A 22,864-nucleotide genomic window follows, 5' to 3' on the forward strand; every position below is an offset into this window, starting at 1 on the left:
GACCCGCAAAGGTTGAATCAAGGTTCCTGGACGTGTCATGTGTGTTGAGGATGTTTTAACTATAAGATTTATTCACTTTTCACATGGCAAAATGGCTTTGTTAGTTGTTATCATTTATCGTCTGCTTAGAGCAGATGCTAAGATACAAACCACCATCTATGTCCTGACCCAGACGTTGCTCCTTCAAGAGACGGACAAGGCTTTTATCATGTGTGTTCCAGCGGAAAGAATCTTGTTCAATAAATGTGAAAAAACAAAATTTAATTTTCCTGATGTGTCTTAGTCAAGAAAAACGTAAATAAAAGCCAGTGGTACCCTTAGTACAGGGAGCCATTTTATCAATGCTGGTATTATTATTTATCCCAGATACTTTCCTGGTGACATCAATCATACCTTTTGTACTATGCACCTGTGTTCCAGTCTATCAGTGTTTATGTGCATGGCTATAATAACGTCACAAAATGGCTGCGCTCATAAACGGTGTTATTTTTGTCGCCTTTGAACATTATTCCCTCCATTATCAGAGGTCTAAGAAATGTGAGATTTGCATACTTAAATTCTGTGAGCAACCGTCTTTCACTCGAAGGTCATTTATTCTAGCTATTGCCTGTCTCTTAAAGGCCCAGACCAGTTTATTTTCTACTACTAGTTCAAACTTCAGTTCACACATTTTCCAAATGCACTACCGTAATTAGGCTACTTTTTTCCTTCATTTTGAATCCTGCGGCTAATAGTCCACTGCGGCTTATTTGTTCATTTATTTGGGTTAATAGGCAACTCATGCCTGCTAGCATGCATTGCATCACTACTAGAGCTGAAACGAATACTCGAGCAACTCGAGTTTAAAAACTGATCCGAGTAATTTTATTCACCTCGTGGAATCGTTTAATTTTGCCAGCTCTAAGCATCACGTTTTGCCTAGACTACTTTTAATGCGGGACAACGCACTGACGCACGCATGATGCGAGTGTGGTAGCAGGTAGTGTCCGACGCGTCACATAGATATCGCATGCATTTAGGACTAGATGCGAAATGACAGACTCGTATAACGTATAACGTTACTGTCACTCACTCACGTAACGTTAGCCCTTCGGAGGGCTAGGTTCTATTGATTATGACCACTGTCGATGCGTGGCTAACGTGTCTTACATACAGGCTTTATTTAATCTGTAAAAACACAGCGCTGTAGAGTGATGAGGGTGTAAAATTAAAACAATAAAGCTAACTATCAGTTTTAGCTCAGTAGTCATTGCTGAATAAAACACCAAGTAGCACTGGTCCCTAATGTGCTCCAATACAGCAGGAATCATACATTTATTTTGAACACTGCAAAAATTCAAAATTCTATCAGTACTTGCAGTTTAGACTAACTTAAAACTTAACTAGAACTTAAAAATAGCTTGACACAAATGGAAATTCAATTGAAACACGTGGGAAAAACAGGTAGCTTTCAAGTGATGTGTGTTATCAAGCGTAATTACATTTTTGGGTAAGAAATATGTTTTTTTTATAAGATCTAGAAGTTTTTTGAGTGAAAGCAGTGAATTTTTTTTTTCTAGTCACATCTGAGATGCAATTGTTGGCTGTTGTCAACAATGTACATCGAAAATAAAGACATTGATTGACTGAAAATGGTTCAATATTGGATTAAATGTCTTTTTTTCTCATGTATATTTATAATTGCTTTTTACCTAAAAAAATAAATAAATAAAATTATCCGATCAATCGATGGAATTTTCAGTCTATTACTCGATTACTAAAGTATTCGATAGCCTAATAACTACAGATGTAAATAACAATCAAAATTCATGTTCTGTGCTAATTATTCAGTTACTGTTCCAATTGTTTCGTTAATTGTTTGTTATGCTATTTGGTAACACTTTATTTGACAGCAGCGTCATAAGACTGTCAAAGACCATCATAATTATGACATGACACTATCATGGGCATTACTGAATGCTTATACGGATATCATTAAGTGTCATATGGCAAATTATGTTACTAACTCCATTTATGTCCAGCTCCGATCTTTTACATCCATTCAAAAGTCAGATAATTTGCCGTATAACACTAAATGACATGTTATACGCATTCATTAATGCTCATGACAGTGTCATTATATCATAATTATGATTGTCTAATGACAGTCTTATTGCACCACTGTCAAATAAAGTGTTTCCAAATACCATAACTAGCAATCAATGAGACAACTGGAACAGTAACTGGATAAATAATTAGCACAGAACACAAATTTAATTTTTATTTACAGTAGCGCTGCAATGCATGCTAGGAGGCATGTTGGACAACAACAATTTTGACAGCAGGTGGCAGAAGAGGTTGACTGTTTCCCCTAAGGGAGCAGTGATGGCGAAATGAAGCTTCTTGAAACAATGAAGCTTTGCAGTTAATTACTTCAAAGCTTTATAGTTGTTCATTTGGTCTTCTGACAGTCATATGATAACACTGTCTAATAAAGTGTTAACGGTTAATATCTTTTGGTGTAAATATCCCATAATACAGTGCGGACAGCTGCGACTTATAGTCCAGTGTGGCTTATCTATAAAGTTGAACAAATGTCATGTTCGTGCCACATTTGGTAGGTGGCGGCTTATAGTCAGGTGCGCCGTATAGTCCGAAAATTACGGTAATTCAACTTTGCTGTTTACCTGGACATTTGTGGCCCAACATATATGAAGTGTTAGATTTTCTTCTAAAAGTCATTAACGACATATAGCACAATTGAACGAAAATTAACTGCCATTTTTTTTTGGGGGGGGGGGGTGATCTTTAATTTATGTTTGGTTCAGTTCAAAATAGGAAGAAATTCAGGTTCTTTTTTTTCTTTGAATGTGTTAAGATTAAACACTACTGACAGCCTATTCAACACATCTTAAATGTACAAGTGTGAAACAGCTTCAACATACAAGATGAGTCCAGTTGCATCAACATTTGCGGATTTGACAGACATTAATTACATCAATATCACAAAACCCCTCCTCTCATCGCCTGGGTCAACTAACGCTTGACTCCGCTTTGCTTTGTCATGCTTCAGGAGACTGTGGGCGAGCCATTCTTCCTCCTACTGTGCGCAATCAAGCAGCAGATCAACAAGGGCTCCATTGACGCCATCACAGGGAAAGCGCGCTACACGCTCAATGAGGAGTGGCTGCTCCGTGAAAATATCGAAGCCAAGCCACAGGTGGGAGGAATCCTCTTGTTCGTTCGCTGCACTTGATTGACGGGAGGCCCATGAAAAGGAGACTGCTGCTGAAATTCAAACTGCATCGGTCTCATAACGTAGCGCTCTTTGTTTTTGCAGAACATCAACGTGTCCTTTCAGGGTTGTGGTATGGACTCGCTATCTGTCAGGGTTATGAATACTGACACCATCTGCCAGGTGAAGGAGAAAATCATCGAAGCCTTTTATAAAAACTTGCCATTTTCCCAGTGGCCCCGAGCAGAAGATGTAGACCTGGGTAAGAGCGGCGCTTCCCTGATTATTTTCATACTTTCCCCTCCCCGGCCCCTCAGAGATTTGACATCCTCCTTTGCAAAAGGTCAATTCCTCTCACAGAGCCACACTAACCCGCGGCCTCAATAAAATAAATGACAGGATGCATTGAGGAGACTGTACGGTAATAATCACGAGAATTATTGCTTCCAAAAGCCGCGTGGCCCGCGGCGCTGATTTGATTAATGGCCCTAGAGTATTTCGGTGGTCCTCGACATCGAGTCGCAGCTCCATCTCAGATTTTTTTTTTGTTCTCTGTCCAAATGTGAACAGAAGTGTTCTCGTTTCTTTCTCACTGACCTCACCTTCGTCGCCTTTTGTTTTTTGCAGAGTGGTTTGACTCAGGCAGCAACAGCAAACTCCTACAGGACCTGGACAACTCCTCCATCATGGAGGATGGGCGCAAAAAACTCAACACAGTCTTCCATTACCAGGTACGTAATTGTCAGCACTGCATTGTTCACACATTTACTTACATTTATCAAAGTATTCTGAGTATTCATTTCATTTCATGTATTTTTCAGTGTCAATCTAATACAGAATTGGTTCCATAAAACTTAAATTCGATAAATGGAAACTTAAAACTCATTGGCTGTCATTGACGGCCAAAGATAGTGGTAAAAAGAGTACACACTTAATTCTATAAATAACCAGGACCTTCACAATGCATTTCAGACTAACTAGCTAGCAGCAGCTAAGTAGCAGTGTTATTTTACAGCTGGGATGTAACTTTTGACCGCAAAACGACAAAGGTAAGACATGGAGCAGTTGGTTTATTAATTACATGGTGCTCTCTGTTGTTAGTTGAGGGCTGGAGCTAACTGTTACTACCAGCAGTGATACAGTAAATACTCACTTTCATGGAAAACCTTATGTCCATCATTCATCCATCTATTCACGTTCTGCTCTATCCAGACAGCTGTCAAAATCAGACAACTCCCCTTTCATCCAACCAAATTGTAGAAACATTCCTCTTCACATCCTCCGTAAGGGTAACGGCGTTGCAAAGATAGGAAAAGTAATTCATTCAATTTCTCACTACTGATTTTTTTAAAAAATAATTTCGGTTACAGTGCCTTGCAAAAGTATTCGGCCCCCTTGAACTTTGCAACCTTTCGCCACATTTCAGGCTTCAAACATAAAGATATAAAATTTAATTTTTTTTGTCAAGCATCAACAACAAGTGGGACACAATCGTGAAGTGGAACAACATTTATTGGATAATTTAAACTTTTTTAACAAATAAAAAACTGAAAAGTGGGGCGTGCAATATTATTCGGCCCCCTTGCGTTAATACTTTGTAGCTCCACCTTTTGCTCCAATTACAGCTGCAAGTAGCTTGGGGTATGTTTCTATCAGTTTTGCACATCGAGAGACTGACATTCTTGCCCATTCTTTCTTGCAAAACAGCTCGAGCTCAGTGAGGTTGGATGGAGAGTGTTTGTGAACAGCAGTCTTCAGCTCTTTCCACAGATTCTCGATTGGATTCAGGTCTGGACTTTGACTTGGCCATTCTAACACCTGGATACGTTTATTTTTGAACCATTCCATTGTAGATTTGGCTTTATGTTTTGGATCATTGTCCTGTTGGAAGATAAATCTCCGTCCCAGTCTCAGGTCTTGTGCAGATACCAACAGGTTTTCTTCCAGAATGTTCCTGTATTTGGCTGCATCCATCTTCCCGTCAATTTTAACCATCTTCCCTGTCCCTGCTGAAGAAAAGCAGGCCCAAACCATGATGCTGCCTCCACCATGTTTGACAGTGGGGATGGTGTGTTCAGGGTGATGAGCTTTGTTGCTTTTACGCCAAACATATCGTTTTGCATTGTGGCCAAAAAGTTCAATTTTGGTTTCATCTGACCAGAGCACCTTCTTCCACATGTTTGGTGTGTCTCCCAGGTGGCTTGTGGCAAACTTTAAACGAGACTTTTTATGGATATCTTTGAGAAATGGCTTTCTTCTTGCCACTCTTCCATAAAGGCCAGATTTGTGCAGTGTACGACTGATTGTTGTCCTATGGACAGACTCTCCCACCTCAGCTGTAGATCTCTGCAGTTCATCCAGAGTGATCATGGGCCTCTTGGCTGCATCTCTGATCAGTTTTCTCCTTGTTTGAGAAGAAAGTTTGGAAGGACGGCCGGGTCTTGGTAGATTTGCAGTGGTTTGATGCTCCTTCCATTTCAATATGATGGCTTGCACAGTGCTCCTTGAGATGTTTAAAGCTTGGGAAATCTTTTTGTATCCAAATCCGGCTTTAAACTTCTCCACAACAGTATCTCGGACCTGCCTGGTGTGTTCCTTGGTTTTCATAATGCTCTCTGCACTTTAAACAGAACCCTGAGACTATCACAGAGCAGGTGCATTTATACGGAGACTTGATTACACACAGGTGGATTCTATTTATCATCATCGGTCATTTAGGACAACATTGGATCATTCAGAGATCCTCACTGAACTTCCGGAGTGAGTTTGCTGCACTGAAAGTGAAGGGGCCGAATAATATTGCACGCCCCACTTTTCAGTTTTTTATTTGTTAAAAAAGTTTAAATTATCCAATAAATGTTGTTCCACTTCACGATTGTGTCCCACTTGTTGTTGATTCTTGACAAAACAATTAAATTTCATATCTTTATGTTTGAAGCCTGAAATGTGGCGAAAGGTTGCAAGATTCAAGGGGGCCGAATACTTTTGCAAGGCACTGTATATGATTATTGATTTAAACCAATATTCTGGAAACTTCATAGTCGCTGAAGCCCCCCTAAAATATGCCTAATGACGCCACTGATGAAGAGAATGTCACTTTATGTCAAAGGAGCCGTATGTATGATATGGCCTTATGGTGGTCAAAAATGGTACTGCAACCAGTATCACAATATTGAAGAGCATAACCTTTGCGTTGCCAGATAAACGCTTCCTAATGGAAAATCAAGCTGCGTTATCATAACATTGTTGCATTTCAATGAGAAAAGACAGAGGCTAACATACTACACACTAAAATTAACTATCATCATGTGTACATACATAAAGCATGTGAAGACTACAATCTATTTCTATTACATAGTAACTTTTTGAGAAAATGTACTTCTAAGACTAGTTTTACTAAGCAATACATTTTACTTTTACTCAAGTAGATTTGTCAAGCAGAAACACTACTCTTACTTCACTACTTTGGGCTACACTAATCGTTAACATTTTTCCTCTTTATTCTACATATTAAGATTTTACTTGTTTGTTTCTTTTTTTTGCCAGAGACGCAAACCGAGCCTCTACCAGTTTCACCAATGAAACATCGCAACAATAACCACATTACTCCATTATAGCAATCAGAGTCAAGCTTGCCGTTCTATGATCATGCCGGCCTGTTCAATCAAAGTGATAGCCACAATCATTTATCATGATTGTTTATCATGTCAGGAAAAACATCTGTATTTTTACTGCACTACCTTTTATAGAAAAAAAAAAACAATTAATAAAACATTTAATGCAACGTCCGACGATGGTCACAAAGGTGCTAGCTAGTCTTTCCCAGTTGACGATAGGCAGGAGGCAGGGTACACCCTGAACTGGACACATATAAAAGTACAGTTCTAAAAGTTTGTCTATGAACGCATCCTAGCAAAAATTGACAATTTTGTTTGAATTTTCTCCAGTTTAGGGCATTTTGAAAACCTGCTTGTTAGATTCTAAATTGTCCTCTGTGTGAACTTGAAGGCGATTGGTTGTCTTATTATTCCCTTCCTGTGATTGGTTGGTGCCCTTCTATACCTTAATAATGATTATCACTTTATTATGGCCACAATATCCAAATAAAACTAAAAATATGAAAAGATTAAATAAAAAATGTTTTTGTATTTTTTCAAAAACAGTAAATCTTACTTGGACCTTTAGTATTTGAAGTCCTTGTGGACATCATCTAATTATGTAAGTATAAATAATGTTGAAAACGTCTTATATTGAATTACAAGCTCACAACTTGTAACTAAGTGATATATTTATTTTTCCAAGATTGATATCTTGTTTTGACATTTAACAGACACTTGTTTTGTCCTTTAAGGGCAATAAAAACACAACCAACCCCTGTTAAGAATCTGCTGGAGAAAATAACTCAGCAAAAGAGAGCAGGAATGTCTTTGTGTGTTTGCGTATGTCTACATTCATTTGCGCGTGAGTAAACAGACACTGGGCGACCCTTTTACCTTTGACCTTTTACCTGTACATGTTAAGTGCTCTGTTTAGATTTGCTGAGCCGTGTTGACGCAGCATTGAAAGGGGCGAGCTGCGTCGTGTACTAACGTTCCCGGGTCACTGGAAAGCCCCACAACACACGCGCCTCTCAATGCCAAATCCCATACGGGAGCTCGCTTAATGACACGACTCTGACCCCGTCACCTCTGTCTTTTCTCGTCTTTCTTCTTCTAGATTCCAGAAGGGGCGTCACTCGCCATGAGCATGCAAGACAAGAAAGAAAACACACTGGGGAGAGGTACGTCGCCTCGTTCTGCACACTGATGCTCAGCCACCTGCACACTTGCGAAAATATGGCCTAGCTCACGCCAGCACAAGAAGTGGGTACATGATAGTGACGGAAAAGTTCAAAATCATGTAGAACCCTAAAAACCAAGAGTTTTCACTCTTGTTGTCATAGCAAGCCCACATTACCTGTTAGTAATAATGGTGGGGCAGTCAGCATTATGTGTGTGCCATCTTAGGCACCCCACGATTCGATTACAATTCAGGGTGCTACGATTCGATTAACAAACGATGATCACGGTATTGACGATGATCACAGTTATCACGATTATCGATGCATCGTACATTACTAATTAATAAAGTAGCCAACAAATTTATGTCCATTATTTATTTAAAATATCCTAATGATTCAACAGGAACGATGGAAACATGCCCATACAACCAAAAGCTGCCCTTACGCTGCTTTTTTAATATATATATATATATATATATATATATATATATATATTTTTTTTTTTTTTTTTTTTTTTTTTTTTACAAGAAAGTGCAAAAACATTCACCATTTTAAAGGGAGTACTTATTCCTCTCAACAATACAATAAAATGTACACAGGTGGAATTAATTCCACATTTTCTGGAAACAAAGTGTCTTTAGAAATAAGACTTATTTTAACCAATATACTTTGTTTTCACAGTTTTCTTTTCTATTTCGCATGTGTGTAGTGTTACCGCTGTACTTAATCAAGGGTTTACATGTTCTGCATATGAAATACACATTAGCGAATTAGCTAATTAGCTTAGCACTCTTAAAATCTCAAAAACAACAACAATAAAGGCTAAATAGTACAAGAGGGTTAGTGTACTCACCTCTTATAGACGCACACAGGTCTTAGCAACACACTCAGGACATTTTTCAATTGTCATGACATGAAACTACTAGTTTCACACTGGACATCTGAAAGACAAGGAGCAACAAACTATCTCTCTTCCCCTCTCGCTCTAAAAAAATAACTTGCGTACAGAAGCGCGACCGACCGCTCCCTCCCTGTCTCATACACAAATTCATTTTCCAGTCTTTTGAAAAGGAGTAAATCTCTCGCTCAGTAACCGGCAGCACCCATCATAATGTTGTGCGTGCGTCCGTTTAAAGTGTCCGGGCGGCAGACGTGTCTTGAATTTCGTTCCTCTACAAGATGCTGTCATAAAGTTATGAGGGAAAATCATCGTTTTTGAACCTTTATTTATCTTAATCGAATCGTCACATGTCGAATCGCGATGCATCAAATAATCTATTTTTTTTAATTCACTTAATCACTATACTATCTGCTATACGGGTCATTCCAGAATTGAAGGACAATTTGGCTTTAAAATTCTTGAAAAATAAGCCTCCACTTTTCTTTCTTTCTTTCTTTTGCACGTGTGTGTGTAAGTTGTAACTGTAGGATATTTTTCAGCAGTGGGGACAGAAATCATTTAAATAAATGGAATATATTTTTTAGTTTTAAATATTTTTTAAAAATAAATATAGTACTGTAAATGTAAAGGTATTTTTTTAATTAAATATATTTATCCATCCATTTTCAACACTACGTATCCTTATCTGGGTCACTGGATGCTGGGGCCTATCCCAACTGACTTTAAGCAGTTTGGCAGACAACACTCTAAACAGGTCGCCAGTCAGTCGTGTCATTAAATGATATATAAAAAATAACGTGTGTATGTATATATATATATATGTATACAGTATATTATAAATATAACTTGTTTTAATTCATTTTAAATTTGAAATATATTTGTTCAGCTTTTAGTGTAGATACACGAAACAAAAAGTGACAAACAACAAACAAAACATAACACCTCGCCCAATTTTGATTCATTTTAAAGAATATTTTATAAACAAAAATAGTCAAATTATGTCTTTAAGAAAAAAAGAATAAAATACTGTACTTACCTCTGAGCGTCAGCCCTCAGGGGGAACTTGTTTCGGCCGCTGGTACCCGGTATCATCTTTGAGTCACGACACTAGGTGAGGGTAAGAACATAGATCGACCGGTATATTAAGAGAGTTCTCCTGCCCAAGACACATTTCAGAATGTGTGAAGACAGGCCTTAAACCCACGACCTCACAACAGTGAGACGAATGTGCCAACTGCTTGTGCTGTGTGGCTGGCTCCGGCAGACCAAAAAGTGCTATGTCCACCACTGTGTCTTCTCACTTTGAAAGAGGCCCCCCTCAAAAATGGCAGGCTTAATGTGGACAAACGCTGGCTGTGACTTCAAAGCATCCAGGGGATGTCACGAGCTTGCCTAGCTACACGTGTGGCCAATATAAAAACACGGCGATTGCTGTTGAGGGTCTGGAGCGAGGCCCATTGGGCAGCAGCGGCACCTGGCAGAGTTGCCACTCTCTCACCACAAATTCAACAATCGAGCGAGCGTCTCCTGCTTGCAAGCCCTAGAGTCCACATGTGCTCTCATTATCAAGCTAAAAATAAACAGCATATGCTGGTCAGCACCTATGCTGGGTTTGTTGTGCTGTTGTGGTTGTCTTGATGGTGACTCCAGCATCCAGTAAGGCAAAAAATACAGTGATTCCTCGCTACTCAGCGCTTCAAACTTCGCACCCTCAATCCATTGTGGATTTTTTTTTTTTCAATTAAAAAATAGATAAATAACTACAGAAGAGCCGTCCTGAGCCGATCACGTAGTTTCACTCTCCCTCCTGCTGCTCTTTGTTAGTCAGGCAGTGCACTGAAGTTGCTTATTAAAGTTAACAATTATTGACAGACGTTAAGGGTTTGATGTTGCCACAGATGCTTGGAAGCCGAAGTTTCAAAGCGCTGCATGCATCAATCATTGTTTAACCTGTTAAACAGTTGCTGTGGCAACTCATTGTGTGTAAGTGAGCAGCTTGAGCGGATTTGAGTGGACTCACTCAATGAAGCATTTAATAAAGACAGTATTTTTCTGTTTTATTCTTGTTTAAAAATAATTCGGTGGGACAGTAACATGTTTAAAACTTATCATAATTATTACATTTGAAGTGCTTGAAAACCATATATATATTATATATAATATACAATGATCTCTCGCAACTTTGTACTTCAAACTTTGCTCCCTCAGTCCATTGCAGATTTTTTTGTCAATTAAAAAATAGATTAATAAATACAGATGAGCCGTCCCGAGCCGATGAAATCAATGAAGCATTTAATAAAGACAATCATTTTTCTGTTTTATTCTTGTTTAAAAATAATTCGGGAATGTGTTTAAAACTTATCATAATTATTGCATTTGAAGTGCTTAAAAAACATTTATTAATATTAGGGCTGTCAAAATTAGCGCGTTAACGCGCGTTAATTAATTTTTTTAATTAACCACGTTAAAATATTTGACACAATTAACGCACATGTCCCGCTCAGACAGTATTCTGCCTTTTGGTAAGTTTTACAGCAAGGCTTTTTGTGCTGTCTAACAGCGAACTCTTGTGGTCGCTTTGCGACATGGTTTATTGATTTCTTGCCAGTTCAATATGGCTGCACGATGTCTCTGTTGTGCTTATATGATCCTTGGACAAGATTTGTCCGTAAGTATGGTTGTTGTAAAGAATGTACATATTATGTTAGTAAGCGAAATGTTATATTTTTTGTATGAGACGCTTTTTGTTTATGTTTAGTTAACCTGTATAGCGTGCTAAGCTAACGTTGTTGCTAATGCGATGCTTGTGTACTTTTTTTGGGGTTGTTTTAAGACGGTCTAAAGAGGACAATGGTTTGAGGCCATTTTATTAATAAATCAGATGAAAAAGGAAGAAGTCTGATTATTAAGGCGTCATTCACTAGCTGTCTAGCTTAGGAAAAAGTAGACGCTTCGGAGTGAGGACAGCGTAGACAGATTTAAATGACAGTAGAGTGGAATGCCCACTACAGTCCTTATGTACCGTATGTTGAATGTATATATCCATCTTGTGTCTTATCTTTCCATTCCAACAATTTATTTTACAGAATATATATATATATAATTCACAGAAAAATATGGCATATTTTATAGATGGTTTGAATTGCGATTAATTACGATTAATTAATTTTTAAGCTGTAATTAACTCGATTAAAAATTTTAATCGTTTGACAGCCCTAATTAATATATATACAGTATATATATATATATATATTAAAAAATGAATAAATACATTGAACACAAAAAAATATATATACATTCTTTTGGGGGTGTTGCGCTACTCCCTGGTTTTTTCACTTATTGTAGCGGGTTCTGGTTGCCATAATCGCAAAAAACGAGGGATCACTTGATACATAACTTTTTCTTTTAATTATACTTTTAGGAAAAAAAAGTGGCAAAACGTCTTATATGTATGTTTTTCAAATGCTAAATCTGAATAAATACATTGAACACACACACACACACAAAAAAAAAATAGGGGGTGCCTCCGTGGGTTTTTTCACTTTTCGCAGTGGGTTCTGGTCAAACAAAAACTGTCTTTTTCAGCGGTGCCATGCACAGGGACCCTTTGCTAAGACACACCCTTTTGTTTGATAGAGCGGGTTGTCCAGTAACTAAAGGATCAGTAGTTCCATGAATAGGTGAATCAGCAGCGGGCCAATGTATATATTGGTACCTTGACTCGTGAGTTTTCAAATCACTTATTGTTGTGAATTATTTACTTTTTGTTATAAGTTGCAAAATAGCTTTCAAGGAGAAAATAAATGAAGCTGGCCTGATACCGCAGTTGTCGGTGCACTTTCAACTAGGCATGTGCCGGTTACTGGTTTCAAGGTATACCGTGGTATGAAAACGTCACGGTTTCAAAACCACTAAAATTTTCCCTCATACCGTAGTTAGGTAATAGCCATTTTTGAGGTCCCAAAAATGTAGCGAGAAATCCATGGCTTGAAGCGGCAGTGCTCACCCATCCCCCTCCAGTTGTAGCTCTGTCCTGTGTCTGTCAGTGACACGACACCGGAGCCCCCCGCAAAAATGGAAAAAGTTGCTAGTATGGGAGTACTTCGGCTACCGAAAAGAAACAGACGGCTGAGGCTTAGAGGAGGAAGGTCAGCTGACGTGCAGGCAACACCTCCAACATGATTTTTACTTTACGTGGGCATCATCCGTCACTTTACACAAACTTTAGGGTAAGTAAACGCTGTCATGAACGTTTCCCACCAGCTACAAGAGTTCACTCAAGCTGGTTTAGTGTTTCTAGCGATGGTAAAAGAAATACTATATCGTAAGCTTGTCAACGAGGCAGGCAACGGGGCTAGTTAGCATGCCAAGACGGCTAACTAGTTTCCCCTCTACCATTAGTCTACTTTTGTAAAGTCTTCCGCCATTGTAAACATCTGCCAATTTGCAAATATGTTGTGAAAAATAAAAATCCTGTTGAATAGTTTTTTTTTTTTTTTTTATTTAACCCATACATCTCAAAATAACACATTTTAGAGCTATAATTGTAATACCGTGGTACCGTGAAACCACGGTATTTTTGCTTAAGGTTATCGTACCGTCAAAAATCTCATACCGGCACATGCCTACTTTCAACAATAAAAAAAAAAACATATATACGGACTTGTACAACAAACAGACAGGCAGTACAACTGACTCCATCTGATGGCACTATTTTTTTCAGCTTGATTACACCTTATAAGACCATTTTCCTCTTGCATTGTCTTTCTTTTGTTGTATTTTGAACATTTCTTTGGTGATAAATAGGAATCGTTGACCATATATGTATATAAAGCGTAACCATACATTCAGTAATGAACAACCGTATATAAAACACAATTAAAGTAAAACCCAACAGTAAAGAATGGACAACGATATATAACGCAAAGCACTTTCTCCCAAAGTTTGTCAAGTGTTAGCATCTCATTTGCGCTAATGGTAGACTTTGTGTGTCTGTCTCTCCCAATCTACTGTTCCTTTCTCCATGTTCACTCGTAATCTTTCTCCTTCACTCTGTCTGACAGCTGGCCTCCCCTTCCGGCCCACCGTCCACCTTAATCACTTTCACCTCCTGCATCTACTCTATCTACCTTCGTCTCCTTTCAGTGTCTTTTGTTTTTTTTCCCCTCCCTCCGAGCTGTCACGTCCTTCTAGCTTCCCTCCGCCTGTCTTCTTTTATTCTCTCTGTTGTTGATTGCATTGTTTCTTATTTTTTCGCTCCTCTAGCCAAAGATCTGGATACGGAAAAGTACATCCACTTGGTGAGTAACTGTTCATGTATTCTCCAAGTGCTCTCTGATACTGTTGCGTTTGCTCTGTGTGGAGATGGAGAGAATGAGGGTGAATGGAGGTGAGAAGGAAAGCCGCCGCTGCGAGGGAAGAGCGGCGCTAATGCAGCTTAAGCTCTTTTATAACCGTCTGCCAAGATACGGGCCCTTTGACTTTAGAATAATGAGTTCTTCGGAACGTAATTTGCCGGGTGAATAGTCCATTTTTAAGGGCAGATTTGTAGTCTTTTTTGACTCAAGGCTGTACATTTGCATTCAGGTTGGGCTGTGCAAGTCAGAGACGTGAACCGCAGACATTTGCTCACTTGTTTATATCATTTTCAGTCTACACTGATGTGGTTTACGGATCATATGTCTGATGAACGAAACAGAAAAATTCCTTCGACTACCGCAGAAAGCTTGGGGCGTTCATTTAGCGTCCTCACGAGGAGTTGTACAAGCAAACAGTGTGCCGAGTGTTGACTCTGAGCCTCTTGGTGTTCCAGGTTCTTCCACACGATGAGCTAATGGAGACCAAGAGGTCGCACAGGCAAAGCCACCGCAAGAAGGTGCTGCCTGAAATCTACCTGACACGTCTCCTGTCTACCAAGGTGAGAGCCCCAAACCTCCCTAGGTCCTTATGACAAGCCACACATTCTAAACACTTACAGTCCCGTTGATTTTTTCTACTAAAAAGGCTTCTAATGTTTAGATGTTCCAAAATTTTAAGGTGATCCTTCTGATAATAATAATAAGTGGGCCCACTAAGTGGGCGTAAGTAGATAATGATAAGAAGACACAAGTTTTGGTGACGATGGGCCACTCTTTTTATTGAGGAAATAAGTGAAGTCTTTCACATTTGAGACATTTTGAGCACTCAAGAACTTCATCATCAAAATAAATTGGCAAATGTGAAAGGAGCCATCTTCCTTCCAAAATGTCATCAAGTAAATCAGAGCGAAGAGCTGCAGTTCCAAATACGACTGAGATGAGTGGGAAATTTTCTGTATAGACATCGTTAAACGTGCCCTAATGGAGTTTCGTTTACATTTTTCATAACCTTTGATATAATTTTACCAGGTTTGAATGACAATTTGCATTGAAAATGCCCAGAATATTCTTTTTCAGAATGATTTAGTCAGTTTCTTTTTTTTTTGCCAGCCCGTTTAGACCAGATCAGTTTGAATATGTAATATATTCAATTCAACTTCATCAATGGAGTAGGTGTGTTGGTGGGAAGCTTGTGGTCATTGCAGTCGGACTGTACATGCGCCATTATCACTATTTCACTATTACACAATGCTCAGATTTATTCCAAAGTAAAATAATCAGTCATTTGACGCCAACAAACCCACATGACACCTCAAGGATGGAGGTCATCGTCTTGGGGCAAACGTCTGGAGGTGAGGGATATACAGTAGGGGAAAAAATCCAATAAATTCGTCGGAGAACCAACGTAACAAGGCTATTTGACTTACAGGATCAATTGTAGTCAAATCATAAGCCACATAAATGGCAAACATCATCCAGGTCACACACTCATTTTGACCTGTCCTATGCATAAAACAGTGAAATATTGAAAAGCACACGAGGTCACATTGAAGAGTGCCAATTTTGTTGCATTACAGAGGCCCTTTGAAGCTATATTACTGTGTAAATCTCACGAATCCATTTGTCTTTCCTACCAAAGGGAACGCTCCAGAAGTTCCTGGATGACCTCTTTCAGGCCATCCTCAGCATCCCCCCTGAACAGCCCCCGCTAGCTGTCAAATACTTCTTTGACTTTCTAGAGGAGCAGGCCGACAAACGGGGTATCACTGACCCTGACACCCTGCACATCTGGAAAACCAACAGGTGAGCAAAGCAAATTGGCTGATGGCCGTCATCAGGTGCAAACTTTGAAATGCCTTCCTTGTGCTTGTTCAGTTTACCACTGCGATTCTGGGTGAACATCCTCAAGAACCCCCAGTTCGTCTTTGACATCGACAAGACCGATCATATGGACGCGTGTCTGTCTGTCATTGCGCAGGCCTTCATTGACGCCTGCTCTATTTCCGATCTGCAGCTGGGCAAGGTCAGTATGTTCTACTCTCTATTCATCAATATTAGACCATATGTTGTAAAAAGAAAACGTAAATATCCATGCATTGAATGATCATGGATGCCATTTTACCAGGTTTACGCAACCATTTGCACTAATTTAGTTGGTCATTTTTCGGCTCTTTTGCAGACGTTCATTTTATCAATAATATGCATATAGGAAGTTTGTGGTTATTGGCAATGATGAGAGGACGTTGACGCATTACGGAATGTGGGCTACAGTCTTCAATGACGCTATGCTTTGTCAATTATACAAAAATAAAACATTCACTCACGTCACACTTCTGCTGCAGTTGGGTTCCGTGCTTAAATTTCAGTTAGGAGGTAAGATTTCGCAACTTCCGGACAGCCTTTCTCAGGGGTCAGCACTCTTGATATTATTGGGTGTGGAGGCAGAACAAAGTGGGCAGGTACCTAGACTATAAGGCACGGTGTGGTGCCACACTGTGACCAAATTCAAAACCTACTTTTTGCTGAATGAACTTCTGAGTGATTGCAATCAAATAAAAAATGATTATGAACATGATCCGTTCCTATGCTCAAGATGTCACCCGAATTTCCGCGTAAATGAGAACTAACCCTTTAAGTAATCCTAAATACCCCCTTAAATCTCAAAATAACTATCCAAAAACAACAAGAGCCAGGGATGTAAAGTTGGAATCACCTAAGTCGAATGCGGCGTAACCCGGGGACTACCTGTACACAGATACACTTGAACCAGGGTACATTCCAATTTTAAGCAATATTATGCATGAAACAGACTAAATTAAGGTCTCTTTTATAAATAAGCAAAAAAAAAGACTAATAAAATCAATAAAAGAAATTACATCAATTTTTAAACAAAAATCTTGACAAAATATTGATTATGCCAATTGGTGAATATGTAGGCCCCAAACTGAACAGTGATAAATTTTCTTATTTTTGGATGATTTACATATAATACGCAACCTTGATTTTGGAAATATGTATTATACATTAAAAAATTACAGTTACACGGTCCCAGTTGAAGCCTGGGACCGTGTGCTTTGGTTAGATGAGACCAAGATTGAGCTTTTTGGCAACAAACACTCTAAGTGGGTCTGGCGTGCCACGAAAGATGCGCATGCTGAAAAGCACCTCATACCCACTGTGAAGTATGGGGGTGGGTCAGTGATGCTGTGGGGCTGTTTCGCTTCCAAAGGCCCTGGGAACCTTGTGAGGGTGCATGGCATCATGAATGCTTTGAAATACCAGGACATTTTAAATCAAAATCTGTTGCCCTCTGCCCGAAAGCTGAAGATGGGTCGTCACTGGGTCTTTCAGCAAGACAATGACCCTAAACATATGGCCAAATCTACACAAAATCAAGCTCTTCCCATGGCCATCTCAGTCCCCAGACCTTGTTTCTTTGGCAAAAGGGAGTTGTACAAAGTATTAACACCAGGGGTGCTAATTATTGTGACACACATTATTTGATGTCAGATCATTATTTCTTTATGTGGGATTTTTTCCCCGCTGAATGAATGCACTTGTATTGAAGGTTGGATTTTTCTGTTTTTTTTTTTCCCATTAAGGTCCCATATTATTTGAATTTAAAAAAAAAATAAAAAATATATTAGAAGCTAAAAAACACATCTTAACCAGGGGTGCCAATAATTATGGAGGGCACTGTATACAGTCATCATTGTGCTAGATATTTGAGTAGCTTTAGATTGCATACAACCATTTTAAGTTGGTCAACTTTGGAGGTTTCGTATTTGGGTCCCTCACAAGCTGTCAGACGTCAATGCAGTAAAGCACTAGTGGACTGGTGGCTAACCTCCGCGGCCACAAACTCTGACCTCCACAATCAGTCAGCAACCCCCCCAAGCCGTCACATTGTCAGCTCCATCTACCTCACCTTGTCTCCTTTTAGGCACACTGACTGATCCAAGGTCACAAGCAGCAGGGATCTCGCTTGTGGCTGTGCACAAGTTGTGTGTATGTGGAAGCTCAAATGTCACTGTCTTCACTGTTCACAAATGCGTCTCATCCTTCCGACACTGCGAGCCTGTCAACGTGCCCTGCTTCCCGTCTCTCCCTGAGAATGACTTCCTTCCCTGGAGCGAATCGAACAGTCGTCAAATGATGCGCCTCCTTCACTTACACTTTTTTACTTCTTAATATATATTTCTTTTCATTTACATTTTCTTTAACTCGGTTGTGCTTCCTGAGGAAACTAATCTTTTTTTTCATCCTAGCTTGGGACTGACATTGACTAGTTCAGTGGTTTTTAACCTGTGCTCGATCGAACCCCAGGGGTTCGGTGAGTAAGCCTAAGGGGTTCGCTGAAGGTAATGAAACGCACAGCCCTATTTTCGTACGCTGATTAAATCTAGGCAAAGTCGCTTTTTAAACGAAGTTTTGGACTGTTTTACTCCCAGTTTACAGGCTTATTCCATTTCTTTTAGCTGCTAGTCCTCGATCTGATGGGAGGACAAACTGGTTTGCTCAGTGGAAGGTTGACTCGCGCTTAGTATTAGGGAATACAACAGACCAATAGGCAGCATGGTCTCAAATTTTGACCTGCTTATAAAACATGCTGTCGAAATGAGTAGAATTTTGAACGGGAATTTGCTAAATTAACAGCTTGCTAGCTTAGATATGGCAGAAAACATTCAAGTGACTTGAAGTTCCGCTCTGAGACCACCAATTTGGCCAAATTTCAAAATTGTCCTATATGCATATGTGATACATCATTGGAAAGCTCACAATCTCAATTTTCTGGGGGAACAAACATTTTGAACAGGAAGGCATTTTTAGACAAATTAAATTAAATTAAAGACGGCACGATTTTACCGAAATATTATCGTGTACTTACCCCGTTTCGATCCAAAAACTCCATGTAGCATGTATCACCGAGTGTCAAGAGACAGCTGTGAATGGCCACAGCCGGATTTTTGTTTTATTTTATGGGTGAAACATCGTGATATAACAAGGGTCGCGATGCAGAAATCGCAAACAACAAGGAGTGGTTGAGATTTTCTTATTCATATAGTTACCCTTTTAAACGTTATTTTTCAATATATATATATTTTTTTTATGTTTGGATCAATTATTTATCATCTAACGTATCGGGGAAAATGCGACAGTAACAAAAAGAAATACAATTAAGCGATAGTTATGAGGTAGAGATCCGTGATTTTTTTTACAGACGCCAGATTTTTCATTGTGACGTAATTCGTTTAAAAGTTAAAAATATGCGAGTGAATAATTTTTTTAAGTCTTTTTTTTTTTTTTTTTTTTTTTTTTTTTTTTTTTTTGAACTAAAATTTAGACATCAATTAATGATTATAAGCTAAAAACGACAAACATTTTGATAATAAATATAATTACTTCTTTTTATGGCTAGGTTGAAACAAAAGCGTTTGCACTACGTCTGTAAACGGGGGTTTTCAGGGTAAAACGGACAAATTAAAAATAGTTCGGAGGCTTAGTGCGCCATGAATCTGCTATGGCAACATATAGACATATTGTTCTATCAAGCACAACAGTTCTTTTGGCTTAAAATACTGCAGTTTATTTTAAAGAGGGGTGCAAGAGCAGAAACTGATTTTTCTGTCTTGTCTATGTTTTCCGCCATATATTGGTTTTAAATTTGAAAAAAATTGCTTTATTTTCTAAATTTAAAGGGTTCGGTAAATCCACATGTGAAACTTGTGGGGTTCAGTACCTTTAGAAAGGTTAAGAACCACTGGACTAGTTATTAGGACGCTGACTGGAAATTGAACCTATGACATCTACATGAATGGTAGCAATGGACTGTAAACTTCCCTCACATTTGGGTTAGGTTTCATGCCACAGTTCTGCTATATAAATTTAAGCTTCCATTTTTACTCTTCATTTATTTGTTTAACCATAAAGTTTATATATAATAATAATGATTATGATTTTTTAAAAATGTATTTAAAATCCTTTAATTTTTTTCCCCCCAAAATTGACAGCACGCCTTATAATCCAGTACAACTAATGTACGAATTTGAGTTGATCTTACTAACCTCGAGCCTATCTTTTTGGAGCATAATGTTTTGGACATCTAGCGCCGTCAGTGGCACTGAAAAATGAGCATTCATAGCTAGTCATCTCAGTTTAAACGAATTGTAGGTTTTATCGCCATCAATGACATGCAATGAATTAAACACTATGAAACAAACAAACAAACAAAAACATTTTATATCATTACTTGGGGTCACAAACAGTGTGTATTTGTTTGTATTCATTTCAATTTCATTAATTTAGATTTTATTACCATTTAATATATATATATATATATATATATATATATATATATATATATATATATATATATATTTAAATGATTTAGAATAATTGCTAACAATTTTTTTTAATTACCAAAAATAGTCATTTGCCATATAAAGGGTCAAAACAAGGGCGTAGGTTTGGTCTCAACATTAGTAGGGATGCTATAACAGCATAACCTGCATGTACACTTTTTGCTGGGGACAGGATATTAATAAGACCAAACGGATAAGGCGAATGGGGGTCAGGGCTACATTTGCCACGAATATGCTGATGTGTTTCCCAAGTAAAATTGAAAAAAGTAAAAATTATTATTTTCATGGGAGAAAGTCATCTTTCAAAACAGGGGAATTCCTCCTTGCTTGTTTGCAAGTCACTGTAATTTTTTTCGTATGATCCGGACAGAGGTGAGTTGTTGGCAGTGAACAGCATAGGCCTTGCACTTTCGGAAATGTTTCTTTCTCATTCGACTTTGACGCAGCGCTGCAAAACTTTTCCTGTCCCCAAGCGCATTCAGTGCTAGTGAGAGGGGCTTTACGGCCGTCACGCTGCACGAGTGTCCGCAAACGGGATTTGTTCTTTACAATGCGTGCCACAGAAGGCCCACTTCCACCAGCACTGATGAAAACGCCAAACTCCTCGAGCAGGCTTTCGCGTAAAGCTGGGGAAGTCTCTTCTGTCAGAATCAACAAAAGCCCAATTCGGCAGATGCTAGGGAGCGAGAAAGCCTTAGCCGTTCAACGTTCAGTTTGTCGAGCGTCATAATCTTCCGCTTGAAGCTTTTGAACAACCTTGCGCGCTACGAATAAATCTTCATCTCGCTCTGAAGCATCCGCTGAGTCGAGCTTTTGTGGATGCAGAGTTTCATCGCAACTTTTAGGAAAGCAGTATTTACTTAAAGCTAACCGGACAAAAATGTGTCTGCAGTTTGAGAATCCCAAATAAAGGTTTTCTCCTGCGCACAGCCACATTTTCTGGAAGTGCTGCTCAGCGTGGATGAGGGGGGGGTGAAGCATGGCACACAGGGTCTGGATTAGCCACATCAAACGATGCAACGCACCCTGTTGTCACAGAAACCTTCTTATCTGGCAAGAAGCACGCTCACACAGGGGTGAGAGGTCACAGGAGGGTGGGCAAACAGATGGGCAAACAGCAGGAAGTGACCTTGCAAACAGGAAGCAGGAGGGTTCCCAAACTAAGGACTGTTTAGTCAGCGTACACACGCACAAATACATCATGTGACACAAATAACTCATGACACACAAGTTTAGTTGTAAGCACATTTGCAATGCCCCCCCCCCAGCCCCCTCCCCCCGCCACACTCCATCACTTGTCCTACTTTTCCTACCATCCTCCATTCACAAGCAACTGTAGTCACCATTAAAAGGCGAATGTGCCCTCTACGGACATCCTTTCTACTTGAATGAGCGCCAGTGTGAGTAAGGCAGGAAGTGGAAAGAGTGGCTGGCACCGAGGAGAAGATGGACGCTGGAAGGCGATTTGCTCTATTCCTCCCTCTTTTGTCTCCACTTGATGGGGTGGAAAGTTGATGGATTAATTGCTCATTGGTAAAGTTGTGCCTAAGACCACACTATCTCAAACCACGACAAAATTAAGACTTTTGGGAGTCGAGACCGAGACCAAGGCAAGCGTAAATCTAGACTGTGGGGAGTTTTAATTGAGCTAAGACCAAGATAAGCCAAGACAAAAACTGTTGAGAGCTGAGGCCAAAACCTTTGGGAGTCATAACAGAGTGAATCCATGACAAGGTTGAAACGATGAAGTTTTTTTTTCTTTTTTTTTTTTTAAAAGACAAATTTTCTTGTAAATTAATCTGAAACCAAAAACAGTGTCTGTAACCGAACAAACAAAAAACAAAAATCTTAAATCTGTTGTTCCACAACTAAATTTTAGCAACGTCAACAAAAAACCAATAAATTTCAAGATCAATTTAAATTAATTGAGGAGTGCGAAATGTGACCAGGCATAGCATGGTCAGAAGTCGAGTTTTTAAGATGAAATGCAAAAATGTTTCACCCAGTGAAAATTTTCAGAATTCCATGAATTCATTTTTTAACGATTTAATCATTAAAAAAAACAGACAGACATCAAGGAGTGGTCGAGAGTTTATTTTTCAAGTATTTACCCTTTTAAATTTTTTTTTTTCTTTGTTTGGATCGAGTATTTATTATCTAAAATATCGGGGAAAATGCGACAGTATTAAAAAAAATACAATTAGGCAATAGTTATGAGGTAGATATCCGTGACCTACTTACATTTTTTTT

The 22,864-nt window shown here is 39.0% G+C and overlaps 1 protein-coding gene across 1 annotated transcript in view; it reads left to right on the forward strand.

Annotated features, from left to right (window-relative positions):
- The window catches only part of plxnd1 (plexin D1), a 163,251-nt gene that overhangs the window by 130,170 nt on the left and 10,217 nt on the right, over positions 1-22,864 (forward strand). The window contains exons 26-33 of the mRNA XM_057817204.1: positions 3,053-3,199; positions 3,320-3,476; positions 3,842-3,945; positions 7,931-7,994; positions 14,161-14,195; positions 14,708-14,812; positions 15,892-16,055; positions 16,128-16,275. Of these exons, the coding sequence (XP_057673187.1) occupies positions 3,053-3,199; positions 3,320-3,476; positions 3,842-3,945; positions 7,931-7,994; positions 14,161-14,195; positions 14,708-14,812; positions 15,892-16,055; positions 16,128-16,275 (924 nt within the window). The remainder of the gene's footprint in view (positions 1-3,052; positions 3,200-3,319; positions 3,477-3,841; positions 3,946-7,930; positions 7,995-14,160; positions 14,196-14,707; positions 14,813-15,891; positions 16,056-16,127; positions 16,276-22,864) is intronic.

This window comes from Corythoichthys intestinalis, chromosome 2 (genome assembly GCF_030265065.1).
Source record: "Corythoichthys intestinalis isolate RoL2023-P3 chromosome 2, ASM3026506v1, whole genome shotgun sequence".
Lineage (NCBI taxonomy): Eukaryota > Metazoa > Chordata > Actinopteri > Syngnathiformes > Syngnathidae > Corythoichthys > Corythoichthys intestinalis.